The sequence below is a fragment of the Wyeomyia smithii genome, chromosome 2 (genome assembly GCF_029784165.1).
Source record: "Wyeomyia smithii strain HCP4-BCI-WySm-NY-G18 chromosome 2, ASM2978416v1, whole genome shotgun sequence".
Lineage (NCBI taxonomy): Eukaryota > Metazoa > Arthropoda > Insecta > Diptera > Culicidae > Wyeomyia > Wyeomyia smithii.
The window spans coordinates 77,033,029-77,053,498 of NC_073695.1; the positions used below are offsets into that span (position 1 = coordinate 77,033,029).

Consider the following 20,470-nt stretch of genomic DNA (forward strand, 5'->3'; position numbering starts at 1 on the left):
TAGATTTAGTGTTAATTAAATTATAGTTTAGTTTAATTTAGTGTTAGTCTAGTCTAGTCTACACTAACACAGCCAGTACTTGAAAGGATCCTGAAAAATGATATCCACCATTTTTAAAAAAAATTGTTTCCATACATTTTTCTTGTCAACGGCCAGGCCTACTGTGTAGCGCAATATAATACAATGTAATCAAAGAACGGGGACAATCCGTATGTGAGAAGTAATTTAATTCGTTGGGAGTGACAAAGCCAAGAAATTACACTCCTTTATTGACCAATCTCCTGGGATGGAACATAGGTATTTCCTCCTTATGTTCGGGTTTTAAAACCAAGAAGGATATAGCGCCTTTACTCGCTTCAACTGTTACGGTTGGAAATAAAAATTAAATTTTTTACCTGAGTACTAACTCTAGTCCTAGCATTTTAAGCTTATGGTTATAGCGCCATTACTCGCTCTCTTGAAGGAATATTGATTAGTAAATATGATTTAAGATGATGTTTCTTGTTAGCTTAGCTTAGCTTAGGTAGACTGCCCCTAGTTGCACTCCGTGATTACATACTCATCGTGCAATTTTCACTGGTTCACAATACATACTTTTACCACTGACAAATAACGACGCCGGCCACGACCAAAAGGCGGTACTACTTGGGAAGGAAAGGGATGGTGATACTCGTTTTGTTGAGAGACCGCGGGTACCACTGCATCTCTACGAGTATCACAGGATAGGAATCGTTTTAATAAGGCACAGCTCTAGTAACTTTATGATAACTGATGCATATTACGCGAAATACAAATTCTAAAATTCAGAAGCCTATTGCGCGATCAAAACCGTTATTTGTTTTAGTAAGATGGGGTGAGACAAATTCAGGATTTGCAATGGTAGGCAATGGGGAACGAGAACGTATGCTGAATCTGAATCTGAATCCGTTGTTTGAATATATGTACTAGCAAACCGATGAATTTTTATCGAGTTAGTTTGACTTGTACTTTTAATAAGTTCTACAAACAACGCGATACAGATCTGCAGAAATACAACTGCCGTACTGCATTAATATTAAACATAATTATAGAGAAATACTAAGCTAGGAAAAGAACGCTCTCACCATCTACAATTCGATCCAGATCCTATTCGGTCAATCCTTATTTTGTGTTCTTAATCGATCATACTCATCTGTCGAGTATCACTCAGCTTGGATAAATTGAAGAGAAAAATTCATAGGACATTCGTTGGCTCCTGTAGCGAAAACTTCTTCTTATGGCGGTTTCGATTACTCCCTAAGTTTTAAGAGGCATTTTAATCCGCTTGATCTTCATGCACTTTGACTAATACTGCGACCTGCGTGTTGACTAATATCGGCTGTTTCTTCAAATACGGAAGGCAACGTTGGCGGTTTTCGGGGAAAGCTAACTTTATATAACACTGTTTCAACCGAAAATAATAAATTAAAAATATTTAGCGAGAAAATTGTGACGCAGTAGTAAAATTGCCCCGTCCGCGTTCGTGCTTTACTTCGATCTCCACAGTTTAGTTTAATTTAGTGTTAGAACTTGCCCCCCCCCCCCCCCCTATTCAAAATTCTGGCTACGCCCATGGTCATATCGAAGAATTTTCCGGGATTTTGAGCTTTGTGCACGGGTAAAAATATTTTCCCGTATTCATGAATGTTGTTTTCTGGCAGAATCATGACCTATGACTCATGATATCATGATGTCAACCCCGAATATCATGAGCTATGAAAAGCGTTTTCAAGAATGTGACTCATGGCTATTATAAGCGTAACACATCGCTGTCGCATGGACTCATAGAATCATGAGTTATGACTCATGATACCATGGGTTGGACTCTGAATATCATGAGCTACTCAGAGCGTTTTTATAAATACGACTCATGACCAGCGAAGGAAAAAAATCACCTCTAGCGATTAATGAATACATATAAAACAAGCCTAGGATGCATTGACATCGTCGTCAGTATGCGAAAAACAAAGTATCGGTGCTGGTGCACTCTTTTTGCTTTCCTCTTCACGATATATTTCTATTCATTAGTGTACACCACAATACGTGGTTCTCAATGTGCACAACTCGGTATATGAAGTTATTCGTCTCTGTTACAGAGTGCGTTCAGAACTTGTTATATCCTTAAGGGCTATTCCCACTGCTTCCGTTCCGGGACCGGGCCGGGACCGGGCTCGTCCGGGACTTTTCATGCATTCACACTGCGCCGTGCTTGAACCGTGCCTGCGCTGCGCTCTGGCTGAGAAATGTTGATGTGTGTATGTGAAAGAACGTCTTTCTCTTTTTTTCATACCGCAGCTCACTCCGCGCGAAATATGTCACTACAACATACACGCATCCACCCGAGTGCCTTCCGTGCACTCTCCGGCCAACACAAAGTATCGTCGGCAACGATAGTTTTTCTCTCGCACTGCAGCAGCACGACGGCAACTCAACGCTGTCCCGGTCTGGGCACGGCGCGTCGGTGTGAATGCGTTCATAACAACGCATGCAATCAATCTCAAACGAGCCCGGACGACACGCGGAACAGCCACGGCCCGGTCCCGGCCCGGTCCCGGAACGGAAGTAGTGGGAATAGCCCTTTATTCTTTTGACTCATGAATATGAGTTTTTGTCAGAAAAAGAAAGAAAATGACAGTGTATGCTCTCCTCCTCTCGCTTAAACTCAACCGCTGCCGATGTAGTTCCTTCCCCCACACATTCCCTCTCACCGCACCACACCTCTGCTGCTGTTTAGGCGACATGATTTTCTCCTGTTGCTATCCTTTCTTCCCGTAACTACCGGCTTATGGAGAGACAAACGCAACGATCGAATCGCTTCTCAGAGCTGATGTAGTCTAGTCATGTGTTTGTTTTCTCCCAGAAACCAATGCACCCTATCATCATTTCATTATGGGTTGAGAGGATTCGAGTTTAGTCCCGGCCTGTACACTTCATGAAGTGAACATATGATGAATAAACGACGATGGCATCATATTCGTTTCGTTTCCATCACTGAGTCATGACTGCTAAAAACGTAACACATATCTGTCAAACTGTGCGCCGGTATATTCAGTGATTGCAAGTTTAGAAACCGTGATTAATACCGTAGGTGGACTAGCGTATTCCATGTGCAAAACAAGGTTTTCGCGAGTGAACGTGTTGATAAAACATAAGACGAGTGTCCGGTTGCATAAATTTACTCAACACAGTATTATCAAGTGCGGTTGAAATTGAAACAACTGTGGCAGAGAACATACGATTGCTGCTAGAATTGATGGATAAGAAGCTGTGCGGTGGGTGTCATCTGCCTATTAATGATTTGAAACCAGTGCCCCGCGGTTTCTGCGATGCCTTTTGTCACATCGGCTAGCAATGTTGTGAAATTACCGGTCGTGCCCACAAGGATTTGTTCGCACAAGGGAAGGCAATGCTTATTTGTCCCGCCTGTGAAGATAAATTAGGCGGTAGAAAAATTCGTGCCTATTTTGCCGAAAAACTAAATAATGTGCCGGCTGTGCCAACGAATGCTGTTCAATTCAAACAGCTGTGTATGTACGTAATTCTGCAAGCCGCGGCAGTAACTCGATCGATTTGAATGATCTTTTGGTTGCATCTATCACCCCCGCTCCCCAATCTGTTAGGTGGTGGTTGTATTCGCTTCCCATGAACTGTAAACTGCAGATTGGTGAAATACCTGTGTGTTCTCCAACCAGGTTTTCTGACAAATTTCGCTAGCGGAAATTTGGAACTGTAAACTATCTTGACACATCACTGAAGTTGAGCATAATAAAGACATGTTTTTTTACGTAGAACTACATTTCTCAGGAAGATCGGCTACATTGGGGTGAAAATGAAAATCTAAAAACGGAAAAGGGGACAAAATTTGTGTTTTTTAATGCTTGAAAGCCGCTTAGTTTCCAACGCATTCCCGTCGTTTTTTTAGCAATCAATTGAAAATTATCTACGCATGAGCCCCCAAATACAGACAATTGTAATTTGATTATTTGAACTATTGTAGGTAGCGGACGGCTTCGGCAGTGGTTAAGATTGCTACAGAAAACCTGCCGAAGCCTTTCGCTACCCTACTATTGAAAATTGTTATTGAAAAGTGTTAAAATAACAAGAAATAAAACAAAATTTATTAAAAAGTCTTGAAAAAGCAATCAGTTTACTAGTGAAGGATGGGTGCCAACTTTGTAGCAGCGGGCAGCAGCGATAGCGAGTACCAGTAGCGGTAGTAGTAGCAGCGTCAGCGGTAAGTGTAACGGTATTACCTTTTCTAGTAAAAAGCTGCTTATGTGCGGTAGCGACAATTCCTCCAGTGAAAAACTGCCGTATTTTGGCAACACACAAACGGGGGTGTTGGCAATCAAAATCTGTCTGTCGTCAAATTTTAAGTCCGAAAACAGCTTTTAATGTCAGGTCATAGCACAGAGATGAAATCAGCATGATATCGTAAATTAAACTAAAAAACTAATTGTCCTATTGAGGATGAACTAAATAGTCAATTGAAGAGTTAAAATTTTGTCGTTCATACATCACACCTTAATCGAAATGTTGGTGTGCCTTGATATAGACGATTGTAAATTCGATATGATCTTCATGGTTCAGTACGAGTTCGAAATTTAAATGTGCACCAAGGAACAAATAACTGAGTAACCAACTTTTTTATAAGTAGACCCTGTTGATGTTTTCCACAATAATTTTTTTTTATTCTCGCTTATTTTCCGTCGGTCTATTTCCGCCACAATAATGCGAAGGAGCCCAGTTCAAAGCAACCATCATCGTCAAACATTAGTTCCACTAGCACCAGATCTCTACTTTTGGATACCCTCAGGGCCCGAAGAATACAGCCCTATGTGCCAGTTCGTGATATCATCGGTCAGCGAAACTTGCCATACATGCTACTTGTTTACAGCTATTTGAAGAGCATCAAAATGCCCATTTAACAGCGAAACAAATCTCGGATAAAAACAAAAACCATGTTAGTTTTAGTAATAGATTTAGTTCCAGCTCGTAGTCGGCAGCGAGGATAAAAAATTTGCCTTTAGCTTATAAGATATTTTAGACCATAAGGCATTAGACTTAATTGGCTTCGTAAAGCATTAATTTGTATTGTGCCGTGTCAAATAAATGTTGTGTGAACAAAAAAAAAAATAGTTCTACTATTCATCATGTCCATGATGTCCATGATGTTCAACATATTGCTTTCTGAGAGAATACAACCATAAACCATTTGTAGTTAAAAAAAAAATTTAAAACAAGTTGTTTTCCTTGTTTTGTGTTGCAAAATAATTTTTTTTGTGAATACTTTTATCGGTAAGATAAAACTGTTATCTGCAACTTTTCTGAAGAAATCACACCGATTAAACATACCGTTCTGTTTCTAAAAATATTTTTAACCATCCATAAGGCAATCCACGGGTGACGTTTCACTGCTTGTACGTTTGTAATTGTTTATTCAAGTTGCAAAACCAAAACACAACCAAACACAAAATCTTTTAATGCCGGAAAAAAAATCTAAAGTGATATTTTATTAATGGGTAAAGGATTGTATCTAACCATACTGGAGCAACCGATCGTTTGTTTTTCGTGCTTTTCGATCCGGGTTGCATCCAAGTTGCGACCGTTCGAACATACCTAAGGCTGTCAAAAGTTGAAAACTAACTGAAATCAGCTGACCGCACCTGTCTCGTCGATTGCCTTAGCAACATCCATAAATTACGTAACGCTAAAAACCCAATTTTGGACCCCCACCCTCTCATATGTAACGAAAAGTAACGCCAAAACTTACCCTCCATAAAAATTACGTAACGCTGTAGAAGAATATGCCAAATAAAAATGCTCATATTTGGAAAGTCTCCCCATGGATTTTTTGTTACGTAACGCTGATCTTACCTCCCCCTCCCCTCTATAACAAATCGTAACGCCAAAAATTATATCCCCCCCCCCCCTCCTATAGGTATTACGTAATTTATGGATGCCACCAAATTATTCGTGACCAAAAACAAAAAATTATAATAGCACAAAATGACAGCTTCAGCCCATAAGAACATCTATGCAAAGTGCAAATGCAATGCTATGCAAATGACATTTAAAAAAAATAGATGAGAAACATTTTGTGTTTTCTAATGTCATCGATAAAGATTTACAGTACTTTTTTCAGAAAAAATAAAACCCGTTAGGAAAAACGATCAAAAATGGTTGAAATGTTATTATAAATTGATTAGGGTATCGACCGTCTTTGGCAGGTTTTTGCATAATACTGCTGCAGAAAAGCTGCCAAAGAAAACTTATTAATTTATGTTTTACTTTGTTTTGCCGAAACACGAATTCAAATATAATGTCTAATTTCATTCGTGGAACGCTAGATCACATGAATTATATTTTCAGCTTCGTAATCGATAAATTATGACATTAAGATTTAATGAACCAAAGTGAAGTTTCATAAATTAAATGGTCACCCAGTCCGCACAAATGACATGTTGGTGACCTTTAAGAGAAGATTAATATTCGTATTAGGAATATGTTCTGTAAATGGTCAGAAATGCTGAAAAAGCGTCGAAATGGCGGGGCTTAGAGCCTTATACAATTTTCTGCATTTACATGTTTTCAACTGTGTGATATTTATAGGAGAAACCAGAAACGTTTCTAATTTTTTTTTAAGTTGTCATCGCGAGTCGTATTTTTATCAACACATTCATGAATATTTTTCGTGATAACGTTCCTTAATAAAATATACTGTTCGTGACCAACTCCCGAACATTGCTATTTAATTTTTTTTATTTCGCCGATAAAATTCAGAAATGATTTTGAACGTGTACATATTAGCTATAACATAGAACAAGTTGAATTTGCGATGAACACCAAAAGCTATTTTCAAATGCAATCCCATTTCCATGGAGAAAGTATATCGCCTACCCCTTAAAATTTTCGCGCGCCTTTCCAAAAATTAGGTTTTAGATAGTATTCGTAAAATTATAAATATTTTAGAAACAGTAAAAATGAAATTTATTGTTTTTTTAAGCGTCTGTCTGTTAATGGATAACTCTTGTTGTAATTTTGTTACAAAATATATGAAAATTATCAAGGAAAACTTCTAAATCATATTATGGTTTAATTTTATAATATATGTACTACTTTCGTGAAGCATTGCCTCCATTTTAGTGAGCCAACAAACTTTAGGTGCTCGTCACCAATTCTTGGCGACTTTCGTAAAAAAGATGCTTTCCTCTTAATAACGGCTATGGATCATTTTTTTATTCTTCAATAAACATCAATTAATACGGGGACTCTTTTGAGACTAATCAAACGTTAGTTTCAAGAAATATGTGACCTTATCAATTTCAACCAATCGTTTCGAAGCTACTTGATTAAAAAGAATAGTTACTAGAATTCCGCGAAATTTTTGAAAAGATCACATATTCATAACAACATTTGACATATTCTTTACAAAAGTTACGGTGACTAATAAGTAACATTTGTTGATTGAAGCCCGATGTTCACTTTTTCTGATATTTATTTAAACTAGAAGAGATGATTACCAAAATCACTGCGACAATGTTAATAACATATAAGTTTTTTTTTCAAAAGGTCACAAATTCTATTGAACAAAACTTTTGACAAATATTCTCTCACAGAAGTCACAGTGACTAACAAGGGAAACTATTCCTATGAAGGTCACCATGAAGTTATCAGAAAGATTTAAATGTACCTTTTAATGACTTAGTGACCATTCTAAGACAACATACCACTTGTACTTCAAATTATCACCGTGACTACTTAATGGAAAAAATAATTTCGTTTCACAAGTGAAATAATTTCGCCTGTGACCCTTCAGAGAAGAATAAATAAATTTTAGTTCAATTATCACAGAGACAAAATAAAAGAAAAATTTGTTTTATAATCATAGTGCTAGTGTCTTTTCTAAGAAAACTAACACAAGTTTTTCTATAAAAAGTAATGGTTACTCGCGTACAAAAACTATTTCCATATTATTTTTAAAACATTCGGGAGACAATTGTAAGAAAAAAGTCTTATTTCATTTGTGACTCTCGTGCGGATTGGGCAATTTCGTGAATCGGATCGCACAAATCATGATTTCATGAAACTAGCCCAATCAATCATGAGTTTAATTCATGGTTTCCTAAATCAAAGCAAGGTTTTATAAATCGAACACCAGATTTCATGAGTCCAATGCTATATGTCCTGACTCGCAACTCATGAATTTATAAATCAAAATCATGGTTCCAGTAGCCAAAGCAAGCATTCATAAACCGAACACCCGTTTCCTGGAGTCAAATGCTAAATTGCATGACTCGTGACTCATGATTTCACGAGTTCAGCTCATAATTTCATGGGTTAGAATAAGCCAAAGCAAAAATTCATAAATCAAACACTCGATTCCCGGAGCCAAATACTATATTTTATGACACGCATTTCATGATTTCATAAATCACAATCATGGTTCCATGAGTCAAAGGGAGATTTCATAAATTGAACGCCCGATTTCATGAGTCAAATGAGTCAAATTTCATGACCCATAAATCATGGTTTCAATCCAAATTGCTCATGATGTCAGCAAAATAGTAACGCACGGGGTGCGTTACGAACAATTGGCTCATGATTCCACGAGTCTCTACTCATGGTGTATATTCATACCATGAAAATACATCCAAATCATGAAATCATGAGTCATTATTCCCGTTTTCGAGATTTTATTTCTACCCGTGCGGTGTACAAAAATAACTGAGATACCGAACTGCAAACAGTTGATTGGTAAAATAAAAAAAAAGTATTCGAAAATTCGACGTACATCACTCACAATCCGGATTATGGAAAAGTCTGTTACAGACTTTTCTCAAGTGTTTCTTATTAAATTGTCACCCGTTTTTTTAGCTCGTTCGTAAGCTTCACTATCAAGTTTTATTGAACAAATTGTGGGAATAATATAGTTATACATTCGCTGTGCATGCTAAAGCTTTCAACAATTATCGAGCGCTGAAACATATTGTAGGCTGTTCTAAAAAAATCGTACTGCAAAAGTCAAGGTACTCAACCCTGAATACTATAAATTAAAATGTTTCCAGGTTGCCCAAATGTGATTTACAAAAAAATGACTTTATTCGATTCCCACATTTTTCCATATTTTTTTTTATTTTTGTAGGGTATTTTTTTAGTATTTTACATGGTTTGGTTCAGCATCGCATTCAGCTATTTGACTCACAGAGCCCATATAACATCTCAAAAAGTGAATTTTTCCCATAATCTTTAGCTAAAACTGTTTGGAATACATAAAAAAAGGCAGTCAGGAACTGATTTTTTACTGGAAAGCGGGACTCATGACAAAAATTTACACAAAAAAACCTAAATTAATCTACCTAGCAGTGAGACCCAGCCTTTTTCATTCGAATTGTATTATATGTTAAAATAGATTTACACTAACACTTAAAAAATACACCTTGATAATTTCTGCTGGATTTGTTATTCATTCCAAACAACAAATTTTTGGTAGCCAACAGCACAACTATACCGAACATTTGAAATATAACATTTATACATGCAACTTACATTAAATTTTTCAAATATATGATGCGATTTTATTATTGATCGTGGAATAATCGATTTGTACTCATATACTGCGTGTAAATATAAGGATTATTTATGTCAATTTTAGTCTGTGGATTTCAATCTTGAGGGCTCTTGAAACCTGGATTATACCCAGTGGCCAGAATTCGACCTCAAACTCCTTTTTTAATCCAGATTACCACTTCTGGTTGCCTGATAATCATAAAATCATAAAATCGCGAAGATGGCGACAGTTTCCGATCAACAGCCCAAAGTGACAAATATCATCCAATGCGATTTGGGGTAACGGTATGATACCCGGAGTCCAGAAATCATTTTCAGACGCCATTTTAAATTACAAGACAGTAGCTTCCGGTTTCTGGAAACCAGTCTAAAAGGAACAAACATTATGCAAAGTGAGTTTTTCAGTACCCGGGATGATGCTCAGATGCCAGGAATAAACTCCATACTTCATTTTGAAATCCCAATTTGCGACTCTCGGTTTTTGGAAAACATTTTTCAATTACCAAATATAATCCAATAAAGGTATATTCACTCTTTGGATTTTAGAATGTTGATGTTGTATTTGAAGGAATAATTTGAGCATAGTATTTAAAATTTGACGTAATATTTGTACCAAATAAATAGTTTCTCTACCATAATGATTCTTAATTTCGAACTTTGATCAAAGCAGCTAGTTTTAAACAGCCTTTGGGTTGGGATTCTTTGTAAGTTTGAGAAACAACCTGTTCGTTTGACATCTGTTTTCTTTAAATAAGCCGTGTAATCTTTGAGAGAATAGACTTTCCATATTTTAACAATTGAACACATAATGGTTAAAATTAAAGTCCGATTGCACTGGCCCCGAAGGTCAAACTAAGAAAAAATGAAAAATTATAGCTTTTCCTGTGATTTTTTCCTTTCTAGAGCAACTATTGTGAGCTTTAGAGCAGCATTTTTTTCGATTACGTCAACCAAGGTTATAATCAAATGAAATGGGTACCCATAAAGCAACTAAATCAGTCAGTCATGCCATCTTTGGCAAAACAAGTGAATTGAAAAGTTTCTGAACAGTTTTTTGAACACGTTTCTTCTCATAACCTTCGAACTACATGATAAATTATCATAAAATTCGTGCATTAGTGGTTTTGATTTGGTTCCGTTCATTTGATGCCTATTTTGTTCAAATCGGATGTATAGTTTCTGAGATAATGAAGGTTTATAACTATTACATTTTGATACATAACAGACAAAGTTGCAGTCCGATTATAATAAAATTCGAAAAAATCTTATCAGGCAACTAGACCTTCCTATGGTTTTCACGTTTTGATACATAACTGCCGGTACCCGGATTACTGTCCCATAATGAAAAACAACATGTTGAGAAAATGGCGATTTAATATTATCCGTGAAGTTTCGGATTTCCAGCAATTACATCCAGAACCAACGACCATAACGATTTCATGGCAGCACAAGTTTATCGTTGAGAACAAAAAAAACATGGATCGAATTGGTTTTACTTGAAAAAAAAGACAAAATGGGACAAAATATGCGGGTACATTTCAAAAGTACTCGCATATTTTGTCCCATCACATATAAATTTAACCAGCAACCGGCAGTATCATTGGCAACGTAGCTTGTACTACAGAAAAACAACATTAGTCTGGTTAATTAAATGACATACTTCTATATGTCTACACTAATCTGGATCAAAATTATATGTTTGCAGGTTGCACCACTATGCAGTGGGACTGTAATGCGGGTACTTCCAATATGGGACAAAAACAAGTTGGTATTTCTTCCATGTTTTTCCATACAAAAGTATCAATTTTAATTTTTTTTCCAGAAAATATGATAACCGTTAAGTGGATTTCCGATGATAACTCAAAAGTGACCAAAATCAGTATGGGACAGTTATGCAGGTACCGGCAGATAACCTCGAAACTAAAAATCCGATTACAATAAAATTCAATAGGGTCTTATGGGACAACTAGACCTTTTATTTGCAATTAATTCCATGGAAACCAGTCCAGCCATCTCTGAGAAAATCGAGTGAGTTTGAGAGAGCGTTACATACATACACACACACACACATACACACACACATACACACATACACACACATACATACACACACAAAATGCTCAGCTCGTCGAACTAAGTCGATTGTTATACGAGATTAGACCCTTTGGAGCACTTTTATACCTTTGGTTTTTTCAGTGATTGCTATACCTTTCTAGGTGAAAGGCATTTTTTACATACACATTCTCTTTCAATTCAAGTTGAGCACCTCGACTCATGTAACATTGATTTTTTTGGGACACCTTAATACTGATAATGTGTGGTATTGCTGGACAACTCAACTATGAATTCTTATTCTACCATGCTAATATCAGGTGAAACTCTCAGTTGAGACGGTGCTTCGTAGACACCAGTATGGAAAATAAAACGGAGGGACGAAAAGGGGACGAAATACGTCCCTTTTGAAATGCTTATAAATCGGTTTATTTTCAACCGATTTCCTTCATTTTTGCAGCAATTGTTTAGAAAACTATACACGCATCCACCCAAATGTAGAAAATTGTTGATTGATTATGCAAACTATTGTACTATTCATAATTGTCGAGCCTTGTTTAAACGAAAATTACGTCCTCTGATTGGTCACTCGCTGCCTTTCCCTGAACAGGTCGACAGAATAGTATAACTAGTTAGCTGCAGTAGCGGGTTGTGCCAGTACACAAATCAGAGTACACAGCAGCAGCGAGGCAGCACCAAACGTCTCGATTTGCAAGTTAAGGGCTTAGGCCTACTGCTCGCAATAAAGTTTTGCTTTATCTTGGCAACAGCACATTCTGTGCTGAATCCAAGAAAACACAATCTGTCGCGGCCGTCTTATTTACTGAATGCGGAAACAGCATTTACAGAGTTTGAACAGCGAAATGCCTTTCTCAAGGCGAATAATCAAGTAATTGAAGGTTAATATTTTTTGGCAATAACACAATCATGCTGTGCTGGATTCTAGCAATCAAAATCTGTCGCGGTAAAAAAAATCACATTATTTACCTAATCATCACTACTGTTGGCGCAGCACAGAGGCTGCGATTAGCATAACCGATTTTAAGCAACAAACTGCCCTGTTAGACCGCATTCACAAAGACAGTTAGTTCGACTATGCAGAGCTAATATGAAGTCGATTCAATCAATCAGCAATAACAGAATTTCGTCGTCTCCCAGCTGCCAAGTTGCAACATGATGCAACACGCAACAACGAGCAAATGAAATCGCTTGATGTTACAAACCGCAATGAAATACGTGTTAAAACTGTGGCTGTGTGGGAGCACCATCGGTGTTTATTCGCTGGAAACAAATATCGAATGCGAATTGTGGAATAATTTGTCTAAAGAATATTAGAGAATTAGACAACTGAACAGAAAGGCGTGGCCTATTACGTAGCACCCTTCGGCTATAAAAGCGTGTTTCTGGGAAAACTAGCTACATTCACTAGTCGGAAGGTGAACTGGATGGACCGTCCACAACGTTGACAGCAGTGGCAGCAGATATCGGCACTCAGCAGTTGCAGTAACAGACCATAGCAGCGGTTCGCGCCTGTGGCTGCCTACAAATTAAGCACTTGCCCTGTGGTTGGTCACCATATCTCAGGAGCAGCGCGGTTTTTCTCGCTTCTCAGCGTGTGTCGTCAGACTGCCGTTATTGCCCCACTACTGAGGCAGCATAAAGGTTGCCATCATCAAATCCAATTTTGAGCAGCAAAATGCTTTTCTCAAGTCAAATAAACAAATATTTGAAGGTTAATAATTTTTTGACAACTCAAGCGAGCAATCTGTGCTGGATGGTAGCAATTTAAATCTGTAGCAGCCGTCTAATTTACAGAATGTGAAACAGCATTTACAGCTCGTGTTTTCGGTGTCTTTATTACCCCACTGTTGAGCCAGCACAAAGCAAGCATTAGTAGGCTTTGACTCAGTAAGGTGAAACAGGATTGTGGCATTTCCTATAAAATTTTGAGGTTAGTGTTCTTTTTACTTCTGTATTTTGATCGTAAAAAATTCGGCTTCCACTAAATAAACAGCACTCAAATTGCTACTTCAGGCATGCAACAGTTGTGAAAACAATTGATCAAATTTTCATGTACGTAGTCTTCATAAATCAAGAAAAAATTAGATTGCAAAATTCGAGTTGATCGCGACCACGTCCCGTTTCACCTTAATGAAACACCTAAAACAATGCATTTGTTAATAGTGTGCGTAGTTCTACGTCAGTTATGCGGTCGTGTCTTGGATACAACCTCCTACTTTTTTCATATTCCTTCATTCCATCACCTACGCCGCGTTAGTCATATCTGTAGGTAATTAAGACATTCATTACGGAGTTGTTCGAGTGTATGCCCAATCCTATTGCAAGAAATACATTTACACAAGCAAGCTATCGTAATTCTATTTTCGGTCGTGTCTCATGCACAATTTTTACAACTTTTTCAAAAACGCTTTTAAACTATATAACAATGGGTATAAATAATCACTCAGGCCTCAATTATTTAGAAGGCTTAGTTGTGTTTGAAAAGTTTTGCTGGATAACTGAACTTAATAAAACTCATATTTCTAAGAATATAAAATATAAAAATTTTCAAACGTTTTTTCCAGTTATACATACACCCTATTTCTGTATTTACGGTATTGCTGATACTGTGATATGAAAGCTTTTGGATTTTGTTCGTTCTATATTACCAAGCCGTACTGGCTTTTGTTCAGGAAACGAAATACAATTCCGATAGCTCTATCGAAGCGCGCTTTTCTTTCATTTGGTTTCCGGTTTGCATTCTATCCATCAGCTTTAGCCTAATTATTAATGTGGTGTTCTTCCAACGGTCAAATAATTATTGAAGATGGTGAAAAGACCTGTGAAAATGGCACGCATCCTGTCTTTGTGTTTACTGAGGTAGGTTTTGAAGCTTCAGATGTTCCAGATCCAACCTTTCGTCATCAGAACTTAACCTTCTGTTTATTATACACGCGACTAGCTTGCTGGGGCAACATCGTACCTCGAAATCAGCTGGGAGGTATGATACTTTTTATTACGAGTCCTAAAAAACAAATTCCATTTATCGGAACACGTGTAGCACATTTCCGAAACATGTGAATGCCGATAGCCTTAACACGCGTCACTCAATTTAATTGTTTTGCCAAAAGGCTCTTATACCCTGTATGTGGAACTGCCATTTTGTAACATGTGAAATCATAATCTGGATGTTCATTTGGATTTTCGACAGGGATAAAAGCATGGCATTGCATTTACTAGGTTAATCAATATGAGCGTTCAAGATCAATCAAACTATATAATTTAATCAGCAGATGAGTAACACATGGAATGCGAGATAAATGCAATTGTCGGTGTTCGGATTTCATGAGTGAAATTCTTGTTTCTATGTTTTATGTGAAACCTGGAAATACCAGAAACATACACACCTGCAGGGCAGCTAATGAAGTTGTCCATAGCATAAGTGACCACAATGCAACACCGATACAGGCAGAAAATATAATTATTATTTTGTACCTGTAAAGGAAACATAATATGAGCATAGTTTACTAGCGTTTATTACTGTGAAGTTTCGTGATTGGGAAAGAGATAAAACTAAGGGTTGTGTACATGTGTTTTCTCTATGGAAACAAACAATTAAATTATCTGCTTGGTTCTCTTTTCTGGTAATAAAACAATGGATGGAAGCAAACGATTGTCTGTACTTTTCGCTGTTATCCTGCCAAACGCTAGTCGATTTTCCAATTCGTTGAAATGTCAACAAGCGCGAAGCTAAACTTTTCTTGTGTGGAAAATTGTATGGATGCTGTAGAGTGTTTCCTCGTGGGAAGCGGACCAAGTTATTCCCAGTAGTGAAGTTTATATAACCGGAGGAAATGTCAAACATTTTTTTCTCGATGGACACATAAAATTCACCAATTTCATGTTAGGTATGCTTAGGTACAAGCTGGATGATCAATGTGTAGCATAAAAACAAAATCCAAGCTTTTAGACGACTGTCCGAAATACAGGTTTCTTTTTTTGGTTAAGGAGTGAAATTTCATTGTGCAATAACTTTGATTTTACGAAAAATTTCCAACCATGTACACCCGAGGGACGGAGTGGAAATCATGCGTGATGGACACTTGCAGGATAAATTTTTGACATTCGCATATCTGCATATCAAAGCGCAAATATGCGATTGTCGATAATGGAACTGAGCGCGATTTTCCGCAAAATTGCGGCAGAGTGGGGCGTCGTTCAGAATTCTGAATCGGTTATCAGATAGTTTCTATTTTTGGGTGCCACGATTTGATTACTGAAAACGTAGTGATTCGGTATAGACAACGGTGCAACGGTGGTACTTAAGTTAAACACCCATAAATCCGCAATATTTTAGTGAAAGGTTGGGAATTAGTTACTCTCCTCTTCTTATTTTTCTATGAGTTCAAGGTTATTTCAAATTCCTAACAGTCTGCTATCAACTAGGAAACCAAATGCCTTTTCTTTCTGAATAATATCATGATAATATTGTTCCGTCAGTATTTCCAGGATAAAAATAGTGTGCACAATCACTACTGACAGCACAGCGATGGCGTAGATGGCGAATGGCCGAAACCTCTAGTTGAAATTGCAACATGAAACCCAAGTGCACTAAAATATTTTCCAGCGGAATTTATGCTATCTTTCCGAAGCAGAGTAAGCGTCAGTCAGGGAGCGACTGATTCAAACTTGCAGTCTTTTTTTTTTTTTTTTATTCTCGCTTATTTTCCGTCGGTCTATTTCCGCCACTGTTGTGGCCAATTACCGACGCCCAGGGAGGCGACTCCACACCCAGGTCCCTAACTCACGACCCGTTTATTAACGGACCGGCGCCAACGGCTTTACTTCCTCATGCGACGGAAGGCGTGATCCCAGAGATTTTTCGCCTCAGAAAATCTCCCGGTGTCGGCTAGGATTGAATCTAGACCAGTTGGATTGGTTGTGAGTGGATCACGCCACCTCACAACCATCGACACCTATGTCGGCGGTGGGATTCGAACCCAGGCGTCGAGCGTGGTTGGCGGAGACGTTACCAACCACACTAGGCCCCCGCTCTAACTTGCAGTCTTTGGTTGTTTGGATATTTAGAGTAATGTTGAGAGGAAGTAAAATAAAATGCCGCTTCTCCCCTGTAATTTTGCAGCTGTTGATTTGTATTCATGTCGTTTCATGATTCGTTTTAACTTCTAACTTTTAATAAATCTCTCCTATTACACTTGAACGTATTTATCACTAACATCTATCTCTTTTTGGCCTTCATCATTTTACTCTCGCTTGCTTGCTTGAAGATAAATGTCTTTTCAGATAACTTTTGTTTCATCCAACTCGCCTTTCCCCCATTGTGAATCTTTTGATGTTCAATAAGCCTCCATTTAGGCGTCTTTGTTTTCAATTTCCAGAAAAATCGATCCCGTTTTTGTGACTATTATTGTCTTTGCTGACTGATAGGTATGTTTAGAAAATTTATTTGTGCTTGCCTAAAACAAGACGCGACAATAGGCTTCTTATTTTTCTCTTCGTAACAGTCGCTATCTCTGTTGGAATGTTTCGAAACGTTCCACATCGTTGTTGCCAGATTGAATATATTCAAAATTTTTGGATTCCTGCTCACCGTTTACTCACAAAAAACTGCTTTCCATTTCATTTCAGGAAAAAAAAGTGATAAACCTCACCGACGGCACGATACGAAAGTTTACGAATGAGTCATGAATACGCTTGTCCAGCAACACTGCGCTACAATCAGAAAGTAACCTGGTTGTATTTTTTTATCTATCGGTCAGATTCAACCAATCAGCAGCCGGGTCGAAATTGGTTCCATATAACGGACAACGATAGTCAGGTCCTGTCCTAGGTTTTTGCAATTAACGATTAATCGCTTTTTCTTAACAATTAAATAAAGGAATTTTGCAGTAAAATCGCAGTTATACAACAAAACCGTGAAGTGTTTTTTTAAATACAAATTTCACATTCTCGGTTCAATGTTATTGGAATTTGCAAAGATATTCCATGAATTTCAAATATGAAATTATTTTGTCTTTTATAAGTTTTAATATAGTAAAAATGTAAAATATAAAAATAATACATCGACTAATCTTCAATGTTTACTGGAACTGGAACTTTTTTGACGTAGAACTACGTCTTACGGCAACATACACAGGGGGCCAGTTTCGTTATAGGGATCCAATTTCAAAAACCAAAAACATCGAGAGCGTCACAAAAATTGTCCACTTTCAACCGTTTTAAGCTCAGTCAGTTTCCAACCGATTTTCGTCATTTTTGCAGTAAGCGATTGGAAAATCAACCAAGCACCCGTCCAAATGGAGAAAGCTGTAATCTGATTGTTCGAACTGTTGTACTATTGAAAATTGTCAAGCCTTGTCGAAACGCAAATGTCGACCTCTGATTGGCCGCACAATGCTTCTTTCCCTAACAAGGTCGACAGAATATACCTAGTTGACTAATAATGCGCGCTTTGTGTTTTATGTATAATTCATTCCATGATTGTGCCGATACCACACGGACTGCTGGATGGCAGCAGATAACAGAAATGCAGCATATACGCTATTGCGTCTTAAAACAAAACGGTTATAGTTCGACATCACAATTTCCACCTCCATACTCATGTCTACCGTCGGCAGCATAAAACATGCACGATCTGCTTCCATGCGACTTTAGTCATATCTATTTTTTCAGTTATCACAATCCACAACGTGCAAAAAATCTATGTCAGAGCGGATATTGCGCGCTATCTGGACCATGAAGCATTTATGCGATAATTGAACGAAATTTGCAACAACAGCAACCAGTCTTTCTCAAGGCTGCTAAATATATTTGGAAGAGCATAATGAATGGTTATTACTAAATTGCAACTTTGATTGCAGTTTGATGCTGCTTCAATTGCGCAGCAGTGTGATGTATATTACGATTCATTAACACTGTGCATCACAAGCGGTATATGCGAAACAAATCCGTAAATGTTAATTTACTTAGTTTTCATCATTACAAACCAGTCACTTTTTACAGCATCTCGATCATACTCATGGTTCATAACAATTTACAGAAGGGGCATCTTTGCCGATTGAGGATTCCGGCCTTTCTCTCGTTAAACTCCGTCTTCTTACAGTATCAAGAAATACAAACAATCTTCATATTCATATACTTGACCGTGGATTCCGACGATACCTTCGGAAAATTAAAATTCTTTTTGCTTTGTTTATTTTAAACATTTAACAAGGCCGAAATTATTAACTGTTACTGCACAGTTTAATTTTCTGGTAAATACAACTAATATCAAACATTTATGAATTGATTATACGATTTTTTTTATGTTTCTTTCAACAGAGTCGACTTGAGCACATCGATTAGTGCGTTTTCGACGTAGAATTATGTCTTACGGCAACATATATAGGGGTACAAACTGTAAAACCGAAAGCATCGAGAGCGTCACGAATATTGCCCACTTTCAAAAGTTCTGAACTCAGCTAATTTCCAACGGATTCCGTTTATTTTTTAAGCAAAAATAATATACGAAACAAATACGGAAAAATATATCGCTTCACACCATTAAAATGATTAACCCTGATCGAGTGTATTTCCAAAGCTATTGCAAAAAATTATTGACATAAGACAGGCTGTCGTAATTCTACGTTAACCTTGCGGTCGTTTCGTATAAACAACCTCTTCCACTTTTTTATAAAATTCACGAGCAAATTTCAGACTTCCTGTTCATTCTCTGACTGATTTGGATAAACAAAAGTAAATGGAATATTCCTATAACAGTTAAAAATTACCCAGAACGTAAGCATGAGTAACGTTGCCTCGACTCTAACGGAAAAAATTGTCATCGAACAAACTGCAATATCCAAATTTGTACATACGACAACTTTCTTGCTAGTCCAGCATCGTCAACGTCAACTGAGAGGCCGCTTTCGTAAATTGTATGACTCTCGTTAAGGCAAATTATTTTACCAACATTACTGCATCAATAAAACATGCTCGGACTACAAACGGCATCAATGCATCAATGTTTCAACATATAGAAACAACCCTCCGGGTAGTTCGTTCCCTTCCATCATTGCACCCCGTCGGGCAGTTGGCCGACGGGTTGAAATTGAGCGTTTATTTGCCTATTTAATTATTCATTGAAGCGGACATCCAGGCCGGGTAGGGAGTGATATGTGATGTATGGCAGTGATGCTAATGGTCCGTCTCAGCTCCAAGGTTTTTGGCGTGATTGTGCTCTCTGTTGGACATGCGGAAACGTTGGAAAGCTGATAACCTCATCAGACAGAAACGGGTGCGCTCCAGATAATGCCAATGGTGGGGAAAACATTGCCACTTCTGGGAAAAGTATATCCTTTGATTGGCATTATCTTGTGAAGTAAGGCTCAGATGTTCTGTGGTATCTACACTACTGAATACGAATCATACCGTTCTCGTTCATCCCATCGAATATCATATTTCTAACTTCCAACTGTAAATCTGAACACACACTAAAATATAGTACACCGGATAACTTTTCTGTCTACTGCTTACGTTATTCATTTCTACAACTTAAATGTTTATGTTTCGATTTACAGTGTATACGAACAAAGTTTTTTTTTATCTTTAACAGAAAAAAGGGGTTGAGTTCTTTGATCAACAGTCTTCCGTGTCTTGAGTCAAACAACAATAATAGAAAGAGCATGCGGATTGATAGGTGGGGTTGGAAGGGATCTCGTAAATTATAATAGGAAAGTTAAGATGAGAAAAGTCTGTCCTTGCAAGGGAGTCTCTACAAAGCTATAATGCGCCATTCGGTGGCCCTTTGCCTTTTCCATACTATAAAAAA

At 37.6% G+C, this 20,470-nt stretch overlaps 2 protein-coding genes across 9 annotated transcripts in view; one reads left to right on the plus strand and one right to left on the minus strand.

Annotated features, from left to right (window-relative positions):
* LOC129725096 (potassium voltage-gated channel subfamily KQT member 1-like) overlaps positions 1-20,470 on the plus strand; it is a 612,086-nt gene that overhangs the window by 194,374 nt on the left and 397,242 nt on the right. The window lies entirely within an intron of this gene.
* The window catches only part of LOC129725099 (thiamine transporter 1-like), a 76,727-nt gene that overhangs the window by 37,064 nt on the left and 19,193 nt on the right, over positions 1-20,470 (minus strand). For 3 of the 4 annotated variants that reach the window (XM_055680552.1, XM_055680553.1, XM_055680550.1), the window contains one exon: positions 15,048-15,135. The exons of the other annotated variant lie outside the window; for it this stretch is intronic. In XM_055680552.1, coding sequence (XP_055536527.1) covers positions 15,048-15,135 — 88 coding nt within the window. The remainder of the gene's footprint in view (positions 1-15,047; positions 15,136-20,470) is intronic. 4 annotated transcript variants of the gene reach the window in all.